Raw genomic sequence first — 12,782 nt, 5'->3', positions numbered from 1 at the left:
TTCCAAGTATCCCTAGTGGCAACCACATTGCACAACACAATTCTTGATCTTAAGAAACTGAAGGGCTTTGAGCAATTAGTACTTGATCCCAACTTTGCTATGAGCCTTGACCAGTTGGTTATTTATTCCCATAGGGCTACCTCTTAGAATTTAAGTTCCATGAAGACAAGGATTTTTTTTCATTTATGATTGTTTACTACATTCACAAAGCCTATGGCAACACCAGCATGGTCAATAATACTTGTCTGAATGAATAAAATAAAATTTGATTAACCCAAGCTTATTTGCATATTTATAGGGCTATTTTTTTTGGTATCATTAATCTACAATTACATGAGGAACATTATGTTTACTAGACTTCCCCCATCACCAAGTCCCCACCCACCACATACTTCATTACAGTCTCTGTCCATCAGCATAGTAAGATGCTATAAGGTCACTACTTGTCTTCTCTGTGTTGTACAGCCCTCCCTGTGCCCCCTCATTATAAATGCTGATCATAATGCCCCTTTCTTTCCCTCTCCCTTATCCCTCTCTTCCCACCCATCCTCCCCAGTCCCTTTCCCTTTGGTAACTGTTAGTCCATTCCTGGGTTCTGTGATTCTGCTACTGTTTTGCTCCTTCAGTTTTTTCTTTCTTCTTATACTCCACATATGAGTGAAATCATTTGATACTTGTCTTTCTCCAACTGGCTTATTTCACTGAGCATAATACCCTCTAGCTCTGTCCATGTTGTTGCAAATGGTAGGATTTGTTTTCTTCTTATGGCTGTATAACATTTCATTGTGTATATGTACCACATCTTCTTTATCCATTCATCTACTGATGGAGACTTAGGTTGCTTATAGGGCTATTTTTGCATAACACTATTAATATCCAATAGAACACTTTCATTTTCAGAAGCACCAAATTAATGGAAGATCCAGTAGAGTTACTAAGAGAAATTAAGATGTCTGGAGTGTGGCCACCACACTTTAAAGCCAAAGTCATGAGGGGCAGCTACAGCCTAAACCCTCAAACTCACAGAAAAAGAAAATCAGTTTATGTGAACAATGACCAGGAAGAACAAAAGCTCCCATCTGTCTAGGACAGTTCTACTTTACACCTGTTTTCCCACCAAAACACCCCTACCACTTTCAGAAGTACAGTTAAAAAATGAAAGATCACCCTAAACAAGACTCAGGGTGGTAATTGACATGCTCAAATTGGAGCAATGTGTTTCTGGTAAATTTGAAAATCACCTGTTTAAAACTGATTCCTATTTTTAATATGTAAGGGAAGTTTAAAAGATCCTTGGATGATGTGTCCATCAGTAGATGAATGGATAAAGAAGATATGGTACATATACACAATGGAATATTATTGAGCCTTAAGAAGAAAACAAGTCCTACCATTTGCAACAACATGGATGGAGCTAGAGAGTATTACACTCAGCGAAATAAGCCAGGTGGAAAGAGACAAGTACTAAATGATTTCACTCATTTGTGGAGTATAACAACAAAGCAAAACTGAAGGAACAGAACAGCAGCAGACTCACAGACTCTAAGAAGGGACTAGCGGTTACCAAAGGGAAAGGGACTGGGGAGGCATTATGATTAGCACAAATAATATAGGAGGGGCATGGGGAAGGCAGTATAGCACAGAGAAGGCTAGTAGTGACTTTATAGCATCTTACTACACTGATGGACAGTGACTAATGGGGTGGGGGAGGGGACTTGCTAATATGCATGAATGCAGTAACTAGAATGTTGCTCATGTGAAACCTTCATAAGGTTGTATATTAATGATACCTTAATAAAAAATATAAATAATCCTTAGAAGAAATCTTCTTACAAAAGGAAAAACAAAAGCCTTAAGCTTTTTATTTTAGAGATCCATGACCCCAGCCCAGAGCAAAACTGGAATCCAGATGCCAATAGGCAGAAGAAACATGTGCTTCAGAACAGATCCTGACACAGCTTTACCTGCAATGGCCACAGCTGTCTGTCTCTCAGATGCTTTTATTTCTGGGGCCACTTCTCCCAAATCTGAACGTCTGCAACAATTTCAGAAGAAAATCACAATTAAAATAATGAAATACCGCTTTCACCTATCAGCTTGGCTGCATATCAAAATCTCTTGGGGACCCTTAAAAACTACGAATCCTGGTCACACACACCCCAGGTTCTCAAAACTAGAATCTGGGAGTTAGCCTTTGGCCCCATTGTTTTTGAAATTGCCCTCAATGATTCTGATGTGCAGCCACACTTGAGAAACACTGGTCTAGAAAAACCAGCATGCTCAAAAACCACCAGCCAGAGCATAAACACAACCACTCAGAAAAACATAAAAATATACATACCCTTTGACCAGTAATTCCACTTCTACCCTAAGGAAATAATTAAGATTTAGTTACAAAGATGTTGATGCCAGCTTTATATATAATACCAAAAAATCGGATGCCTTTTAAAAACAAAGTCCAGTAACAGAGAATTATGTTACAGTCTTACACTGCAGTCATTTCAAAATATTTCATGGACCTCATTTTGAAGACAAAAAAATATTGGATGATATGTTATGGAATGATGTCAATGACACATTCATTAGTGGGGGAAAAAGTCAGGTTACAGAACAGTATGTATAGTGTAACAACTTAATAAAATTGTGTATATAAGGAGACCTAAAAGGATGTTTATCAAAAGTTAATAGTGTGGAGTATGATACTGGCACAAGAAAAGACACATAGATCATGATACAGAATAGAGAGCCCAGATATAAACCCACACATAACTAATATGTGACAAAGGAAGCAAGAATATACAATGCAGTAAAACAGTCTGTTCAATAAATGGTATTTGGAAAACTGGATTATTGTCTAACTCCATACACAAAAGTGAACTCAAAATGGATTAAAGACCTAAATATAAGATATGAAGCCATAAACTCAGAAGAAAACACAGGCAAAAAAATCTCTGGAATATAAACATGAGCAACTTTTTCCTGGACACATCACCTCAGGCAAAGGAAACAAAATAAAAAATAAACCAAATGGGGCTACATCAACCCAAAAAACTTCTGTACAGCAAAGGACACCATCAGCAGAACAAAAAGGCATCTATATTCATAAATGACTCATCTGATAAGGGGTTAACATCCAGAATATATAAAGAACTCATATGTCTCAATACTGATAAACAAATACCCCAATTAAAAATAGGCAGAGGACTGAACAGTTCTCCAAGTAAGACATACAGATTGCCAACAGGCACATAAAAAGATGCTCCACATCGCTAATCATCAGGGAAATGCAAATCAAAACCACAAGGAGGTATCACCTCACACCAGTCAGAATGGCCACTATCCAAAAGACAAGAAATAACAAGTGTTGGCAAGGAGAAAACTCCTACACTGCAGGTGTGAATATAAATTGGCCCAGCCACTGTGGAAAGCAGTGTGGAGGTTCTTCAAAAAAACTAAAATAGAAATACCATACAATCCAGTAATCCCACTTCTGCGAATTGACCAAAAGGAAACAAAATCGCTGATTCAAGAAGATATATGCACCCCTACATTTATTGTGGCACTATTTACAATCACCAAGATATGGAAGCAAAGTGTCCACCAATAGATGAACGGATAAAGAGGTGGCACATATGCACAATGGAATGTTGTTCAGCCATAAAAAATAAAGAAATCTTGCCATTTGTAACAACATGGATGGATCTAGAGGGTATTATACTCAGTGAAATTAGCCTGGCAGAGAAAGACAAATACCACATGATTTCACTTACATGTGCAATCTAAAATCAAAACAAAACAAAATGAACAAAATAGCAAATTTCAGACACTGAGAGATGACTGGTGGTTACCATCGGGGAGGGGCTGGAGTGGGTGGGTGGGTGAAGTAGGTGAAGGGAATAAAGAGGGGGAAAAAGTTAATAGTGTGGGCAAGGAGTGATAATCTCGAATGCATTTAAGTAGGTTTGGTAAGTGTAATCCATGAAGAATAAACTATTTTGGGTGTTATCAGAGGAAGGAGTACATGTGTTGAATTTGTCAGGAGCCAGGCTTCCCCACTGAAGAAAGGACTTACACATGGAAGAGAGGAAGTGAGGGAAAAACTCGCAGAGGAACACTAAAATTGGTACCAGTGTGAACTTGTGATTTCTACGTGCATGCTCATGTGCATGTGGGTATGCACATTCATATACACATGCATAGATTTCCTACCTCTGTCCACTGAAAGGGTCAAGAAACAAAGATGCTGTAGTAGCAATGAGCACACCAAGCACTCTTTAATACCATTCCATACTAGGAGATACCAAGTCTCTTTGGAGAAATGGCTGATTCTCAGCCTGAGGCAGGGAGCACCTTATGTCAGAAAGTAAGGAGTGCTCAAAAAAATTCTGGGGTATGTCACAGGGACAGGAGACAGCTTGAAGGGATTCCTACTGCCAAAGCTGGGGCAAGGTGAACATGAACATACTAAAATACAGTAATAATAAACCACTGAAAAATGGGAATGAGTGATCCATATTGAAAATAAATAGATAAACAAATGGGGCGAGGGCTTTTGCTTACAGCAGAATGTTAATGTGAAGGGTACTGCAGCAGGAATAGCATCATTTTGCAGCCATCTTAATCAAAGTTGGTTCAAGCCAGAAACATGAACAAATGCCTCCTTCTGGAGGAAAAGGTTGATAAGGAACAAGGTATCTGCCCAGAATGAAAACATTTCCTCACAGATTGCTTATTAGGTAGCAGGGAGAAAAGCCCAGTAATGATCCAGGAGAACTCAGGCAATGCCTGACTGGGTAATCAAATAGTGACAATGGAACACAGGGCCACTATGCACTGCCAGCCATGGGACCCTGAGAAAGAACACCGCCATCACCTGTGCTGGGCTCAAACTGTGAGTGTGGAACCCAGTCTAATCATGAGGGCAAATCCAAAATGCAACACTGTGCTAGAGAAAGAGAACTGTGTTATCCCCAAGTGTTAATGTCAGACAAGACAAAGAGACTGAAAGAAGGTTCCAGATTAAAGATGCTAAAGAGACACAAAAACCTGCAATACCTAACCCTGAACTAGGAAAAATTTGGATGTCAAACAACAAAACAGAAACAGAGGTGCTATCAATGTTACCCTTACTGATAAACGTGATAGCTGTACTGTGGTTACGTGAGAGTCTCCTCTTAGGAAAGAGATGCCAAAGAGTGTAGGGATAAAGAGTTATGATGTAGACAACTTGCTGTCTAGTGGTTAAGAAAAAATTATGTACATACGTGTGTATTAATGTGTCTGTGTATGTGTACATTATTTTTGCAATTTATCTGTAAGTGGAAATTATTTCCTAATAAAATGTCTAAAAAGTGAATAGTTATTACTGAGTAGTATAGCATTGGGTTGTCTTATTTGAATTTTTAAAACAGAAGTATATATTGACAATAAAACTGAAATGGCTATTAAAATGCTGTGAGTGCAGGTTAGGGCTAGAATATGAAATGTGGGTGCCCCAAGAAGGCATGTGAAAATTACTCAAGGGAACCTCCCTGGCATTGACACCCACGGCCCCAGCCAGCTGCAGACCCCGGGAAGGAAAAGCTGACCTTACAAGGCCAAAGGGTGGTACCTCCGGCTTTACTCCTACCCCAGCAGAAGGAAGGTTTTCCCGTCCCTTACCAACAGCCTAGCCAATGAGAGACCGTGACAGGTGGGGAGTGGGGTGGCCTCCCAGTTTCTTCCAATGGGCTCCCTGCTTAGAACAGCTCCTCAATCCCTTCCTCTGTTCTCCCCACTAACCTGTGATTATGCCACAGCTTTCTTATCCTGAGTTGCAATTCTCTGCTGTTTGGAATAAATCTGTGGGGTTTTTTGCTGGTAAAATAACTGACAGTTTTATTTTTAAGATTGACACTTGATAAACTGGTGCCCTTCAAAAACAATGTTCTTCCAATAGTATATTTAACTTGAACTGGTGGCAGGCCCCCATTGGAGCACAATCCAGCTCCATTGAATGAATCAGCAAAACAAACACGTTCATAAGATCCAGCAGAGGATATTTCAGGACCCTGGATGTTCCTCCAGCATTTTTCTTAGGGGGTCTCATCCTCTGCCCTGAGGACAGTCCTGTGACCACTGTGGTCACTGTGTTCATGGCTGTTTTAGACAACTTACAGTTCAGAGCATCAAGCAACTCTTTGTCTTAATCTGACATTGATGTCTGATTAAAAATGAGACCTTTCTGCAAAGGACATATATTGCTTTTATAAAAAGAAAAAGTAACCTTCAAAAAAGAAAACATGACCAGTTAAAAATAGTTCCCTAGAGGGGAAGAAACAGGCTCAGCCTGGAAGTGGCCATGAACACTATGCCTGAGACCCCAGGACAGGTATTTCCAGCCCAGGGCATGGCCAGACCTGTTCTCATTGCACACAGGCTCTCAGGATACGTGCTCCAGGCAGTTTCCAGGAGAGAAGCTTAATTTCACCCTTTCTTTCCCACACAAGAAAGTAGGGGACAAGAGTGACATTATCACACAGACAACCTTGATTTTCTGCTAATTTATAAAAACATACATACAATTCTATACTTTATTCTTGTTAACAAATTTCACACCAGATTGAGAATCTCACCTTTGTCCAATGCTCTTTAATTTAGGACTGCTTTCAATATGCAAATGACCTGAATTGTGTCCCCTCAAATTCCTATGTTGAAACCCTAACCCCCAGTGTGACTATACTGGAGATGGGGCCTTTGGGAGTTGTGATACTGTGATTTATAATAAGACATGTATATTTGGACTTCAGGGTTTTTTTATGAAATATAGTTGACATACAGTATTACATTAGTTTCAGGTGTACGACATAGTGATTTGACAACTATGTACATTACAAAATGGTCACCATGCAGTTACCATCTGTCACCATACAGTTATTACAGTATTATTGACTCTATTCCCCATGCTGTATTTTTCATCCCTGTGACTTAGTTACTTTATAACTGGAAGTCTGTACCTCTTAATCCCCCTCACCTATGTCCCCTGTCACCCCCTCCTTCCCTACTGCAACCATCAGTTCTCTTTATCTATGAATCTATTTGTTTTGGTCATTTACTGTTTTAGATTCCACATATAAGTGAAATCATAGCTCCTAAAACCCCTGGAATTGCCTAAGTGAGGAGATCCCTAGTATGCCTTTGGTTATGTCAATGAGGTGGCTTCTGCAGGACAGCTGGGAGGCTGGAGGGCTGGGTCTTTCAGATCCAACCCTGACCTTCCAGGGTAGAGGGGCTGAAAGTTGAGTCAATTGCCAAAGGCCCAACGATTTAATCAATCATGCCTTTGTAATGAAGCTTTCATAATAACCCAGAAGGACGGGGTTCAGAGAGCTTCCAGGCTAGTGAACATGTGGAGGACTGGGAGAACGGTGTGCTCCAGTGGGAACTGAAATTCCACACCCCTTCCCCATCCCTGGCCCCATGCACCTCTTCCACCAGGCTGTTTCTGTTATAACCTTTTATAAAGCACCTGTGATCACATAAGTAAAATGTTTCTCTGAGTTCTGTGCACTACTCTAGAGAAAACTGATGAGCCCGAGGAGGAGGTCATGGAAATCTCCAACTTATAGCCAACAGGTAAGCGGCACAGGTTGAGACCTGGACTTGCATTTGGCACTCTGAGCTGGCAGCAGCGTTGGAGCCTCCAGTGTGCAGCTGGTTGTTCAGAAGCTCAGAACAGCCTGGGCATCCGAGCACAGTGCGGGCTGTGTTCTTGTGAGACGAGCCCTGGACCTGTGAAATCTGGCACTACCTCAGGCTCCAGAACTGCAAGAAATGAATGTCTGCTACTTAAGTCTCGCCTCTGTGGCACTCTGTCATGGCAGCCCAAGCAGACTAACACAAATACAATATAAATATCCCAAACCACCCTGCAAGGTGCAAACAGGGCTCAAACAGGTCAGGGAAGGGGATTTTTCCAACACCACCATGCTAAAAAGCACAGGGCCAGAGACCAAATGTGAATCTTCTGGTTCCCTCTGGCTCATTATTTTTAAGGACCAGTTAGGTTCCAGGTAAGTTGTAATTCCATGTAACTTATAGTAGATAATAAAAATCATAAAACCAGCCCTCTGCCAACTCCAGGACCAGCCACCTCCCAAGCGCACGGCCCTTCTGTGCACAGGGGCCCAACCGAGGCACTGGGAACCAATAGGACTTCCAGGGCCCAGACATGGCCAAGGAGTCTTCTGCAAAGCAGTTTTACAAAATTACTAATATCATTAGCATCTTTTTCTGATTCCCAGAACAAGATAAATATAAAATACATAAAAGTACCAAGAAAATGCCTCTGCTCTTTTGAAAATCACTTGTTACATTAATCAGTCCTCTCTCCCATTTGATCTATTCATGTTGCTATAGCTCATTTTGTTAACTGATATATAGGAGCACATTCTGGGTGGCCCTTTTTACCCTCTTATTAGGGATATTTAGGTTTGGTCTTCTGAAGCCCACACTGGTCCTCTCAAGACCCCAGGATGCAGAGCCAAAAATGGAACCCAGTTCAGAAAGGGCAGCCCAAAGCCAGCTGGTCTGCTCAGCATTGGTGTGGACTCCTGGCCTCCCTGCTGCCCAGGCCTGGAAGCACCTCCCCACAGACTTCTCTTCAGAGCAAGGGGTGATGTAACAGCCACCCCGAGGGCCCAGCACCTAGCAGTTCTGTCTCACTAAGTTGGTAAGAGAACATAGAGGACATCCTGGTCTGCACATGGGGTTCCATTCAAGTATGGCAGGACAAAAAAGACCACTCTGGGGGTCTGCCTCACAGCCTAGGAAGTGGGGCAAGACCCACTTCCCCTCCCGCCCATAACTGGGCCAGCTACAGGAAAACCCAGGAGCCCACTCCCTGGCACTGGCTGGGGCCCCTCACACCATTACCACCCCCAAACCAAAGTAAAAACCCAGAGCCAGATGCTCTCCCTAGAAAGCCCCACTACCTTTGTAATAAACCTTTCAAACCCTTTTAGTGTGTGTTGTGGGTTCAAATGTGTCCCCCCAAAGATGATGTTCATGTCCTAAGCCCAGTGCTGAGAACATCGCCTCACCTGGAAACAGGGTCTGTGCAGATGTGATTAAATCAAGATGAGGGCATCCAGAGCCCTGGATGAAATTACTAATGTTCTTGTTAGAGGTAAGTCTGGATACACAGGGAGGAAACTGAGAACACTGGTGGAGACTGGGGTGACACAGTTGCACCCCAAAGAGCAGCTGTCAGGAGCGAGGCCTGGGACATACCCTCACAACCCCCAGAAGAAGCCAACCATCCACACCATGGGTACGGGTTCCTGGCATCCAGAGCTGTGGGAGTTCTTTAGGCCACCCAGTCTGTGGTACTCACCCAACAGCATACGTGTGGCTCCAGCACTGTATGCATGTCTGCCTCTGTCCTGACACAGCAGCGACCTGTGTGTCTCTCCTCGGCTTCTCATAAGGGCACCAGTCATTTGATTAGGGCCACCTTAACCCAGTATAACCTCATCTTAACTAGCAACATGTACAAAGGGCAGATTTCAAAAAAAGGTCATATTAAAGACACTTGCGGTTCGGACTTCAACATCTGTTTTGGGGGTACACAACTCAACTCACAGTAACATCCAAGCCAAATCCTACCTTGGCATGGTGAGCACACACTTTAAAAAGTACAGACTCGGTGGGGGGTGGGTCAGAGCCAAGATGGCGGTGTGAGTAGAACAGCGGAAATCTCCTCCCAAAACCACATATATTTTTGAAAATACCACAAATACAACTCTCCCTAAAAGAGAGACCAGAAGACACAGGACAAGAGCCAGAATACATCCACACCTGCGAGAATCCAGTGCCTCATGAAGGGGGTAAGATACAAGCCATGGCCCAGAAGGACCCGAGCGCCCCACACCCCAGCTCCCAGCAGGAGGAGAGTCAGAGCAGAGAGGGAGAGGGAGCCCAGGACTGCTAAACACCCAGCCCTAGCCATCCGCACCAGAGCGCAGACACAGTGCATGTGCGGGGTGCTGGAAACTAGGGAAACAGGACAGTAAGACCTGTGAGCGGGTGTCCGCAGCCAGAGCCCCAGGGACAAAGAAAAGCGAGTGCTTTTTGGAAGTCTTAAAGGGACAGGGACCCCACAGCCGGATGGAAACTTCCTGGGACACTTAGTCCAGCAGCATGGAACTCAAAGCACCCTAACCCCCTGGATAGCAGGGCAGCTCAGAGGCCCCTCATGGAGATAAACAGCCTCCCGGCCATTTTCCCTCCAACGCAGCTCCACCATATCGGAGGAGCAGCCAGAGGCAGGCCAAACCCACAGCAACAATGGAGACAAACTCCATAGCAGCCAGGCAAGAATCAGAAGCCCCGTCTGCGCGCACCTGCCCAGCACAAGCCACTAGAGGTCGATGTTCTCCCAGGAGAAGAAGGCCACGAACCAACAAGGGACCTTCTCCCAGCTGTCACTCATGCCAGCTCTGCAAACCATCTCTACTGCCATGAAAAGGCAAAATTTGAGGCAGACAAAGATAACGGAGACAACACATGAGATGGAGACAGACCTAACCAGTCTTCCTGAAAAACAATTCAAAATGAAAATCATAAACATGCTGACAGAGATGCAGAGAAATATAAAAGAGCTAAGGGATGAAGTCTGGAGGGAGATTACAGATGTCTGGAGGGAGATTACAGAAGTGAAACAAACTCTGGAAGGATTTATAAGCAGAATGGATAAGATGCAAGAGGCCATTGATGGAATAGAAACCAGATAAGAGGAACGCATACAAGCAGACACAAAGAGATAAAAGGATCTCCAGGAATGAAACAATATTAAGAGAACTGTGACCAATCCAAAAGGAACAATATCTGCATTATAGGGGTACCAGAAGAAGAAGAGAGAGAAAAAGGGATAGAAAGTGTCTTTGAAGAAATAATTGCCAAAAACTTCCCCAAACTAGGGGAAGAAATGGCCTCTCAGACCACAGAGGTACACAGAACTCCCATGACAAGGGATCCAAGGAGGGCAACACCAAGACACATAATAATTAAAATGGCAAAGATCAAGGACAAGGAAAGAGTTTTAAAGGCAGCTAGAGAGAAGAAAAAGGTCACCTATAAAGGAAAACCCATCAGGCTAACATCAGACTTCTCAACAGAAACCTTACAGGACAGAAGAGAATGGCATGATATATTTAATGCAATGAAACAGAAGGGCCTTGAACCAAGGATACTGTATCCAGCACGATTATCATTTAAATATGGAGGGATTAAACAATTCCCAGAAAAGCAAAAGTTGAGGGAATTTGCCTCCCACAAACCACCTCTACAGGGTATTTTAGAGGGACTATTCTACACGGGAGAACACCTAATACTAAACAGATGTCACCAGAGAAAATGAAATCAAAGCAAAGAAAGCAGACCAACCAAATACTAAAGACGAAAAATAAAATCAACTACCCACAAAAGCACTTAAAGGAAACAAAAGAGCACAGAATAAAACAACCAACATATAAAGAATGGAGGAGGAGGAATAAGAAGGGAGAGAAGAAAAGCATCTCCAGATAATGTATATAACAGCTCAATAAGCGAGCTAAGTTAGGCAGTAAGATACTAAAGAGACTAACCTTGAACCTTTGGTAACCACGAATCTAAAGCCTGCAATGGCAATAAGTACATATCTTTCAATAGTCACCCTAAATATAAATGGACTGAATGCACCAATCAAAAGACACAGAGTAACAGAATGGATAAAAAAGCAAGACCCACCTATACGCTGCTTACAAGAAACTCACCTAAAACCCAAAGACATGCACAGACTAAAAGTCAAGGGATGGAAAAAGATATTTCATGCAAACAACAGGGAGAAAAAAGCAGGTGTTGTAGGACTAGTATCAGACAAGACAGACTTCAAAACAAAGAAAGTAACAAGAGATAAAGAAGGACATTACATAATGATAAAGGGCTCAGCCCAACAAGAGGATATAACCATTCTAAATATATATGCACCCAACACAGGAGCACCAGCATATGTGAAACAAATACTAACAGAACTAAAGGAGGAAACAGAATGCAATGCATTCATTTTAGGAGGCTTCAACACACCACTCACTGCAAAGGACAGATCCACCGGAGAGAAAATAAGTAAAGACACGGAGGCACTGAACAACACACTAGAACAGATGGACCTAATAGACATCTACATAAGTCTACATCCAAAAGCAACAGGATACACATTCTTCTCAAGTGCACATGGAACATTCTCCAGAATAGACCACATACTAGGCCACAAAAAGAGCCTCAGTAAATTCAAAAAGATTGAAAATCTACCATACAACTTTTCAGACCACAAAGGTATAAAACTAGAACTAAATTGTACAAAGAAAGCAAAAAGGCCCACAAAGAAATGGAGGCTTAACAACATGCTCCTAAGTAATCAATGGATCAATGACAAAATTAAAATAGAGATCAAGCAATATATGGAAACAAATGACAACACCACAAAGCCCCAACTTCTGTGGGACGCAGCAAAAGCAGTCTTAAGAGGAAAGTATATAGCAATCCAGGCATATTTAAAGAAGGAAGAACAATCCCAAATGAACACTCTAACGTCACAATAATCGAAATTGGAAAAAGAAGAACAAATGAGGCCTAAAGTCAGCAGAAGGAGGGACATAATAAAGATCAGAGAAGAAATAAATAAAATTGAGAACAATAAAACAATAGAAAAAAATCAATGAAACCAAGAGCTGATTCTTTGAGAAAATAAACAAAATAGATAAGCC

General features: G+C 42.2%; 1 protein-coding gene across 28 annotated transcripts in view; it reads right to left on the bottom strand.

Annotated features, from left to right (window-relative positions):
* The window catches only part of URGCP (upregulator of cell proliferation), a 142,812-nt gene that overhangs the window by 26,231 nt on the left and 103,799 nt on the right, over positions 1-12,782 (bottom strand). For 24 of the 28 annotated variants that reach the window (XM_036990999.2, XM_073239236.1, XM_073239235.1 and 21 more), the window contains 2 exons: positions 2,342-2,368; positions 1,965-2,035 (listed from right to left, as the gene is read on the bottom strand). In XM_036990999.2, the coding sequence (XP_036846894.1) occupies positions 1,965-2,035; positions 2,342-2,368 (98 nt within the window). The remainder of the gene's footprint in view (positions 1-1,964; positions 2,036-2,341; positions 2,369-12,782) is intronic. The other 4 variants (XM_073239252.1, XM_073239256.1, XM_073239254.1 and 1 more) reach the window with 1 other exon arrangement.

The sequence above is a fragment of the Manis javanica genome, chromosome 6 (assembly GCF_040802235.1).
Source record: "Manis javanica isolate MJ-LG chromosome 6, MJ_LKY, whole genome shotgun sequence".
NCBI lineage: Eukaryota > Metazoa > Chordata > Mammalia > Pholidota > Manidae > Manis > Manis javanica.
Note: the sequence above shows the minus strand (reverse complement) of the source record. Positions and strands in the feature narration are given on the sequence as shown.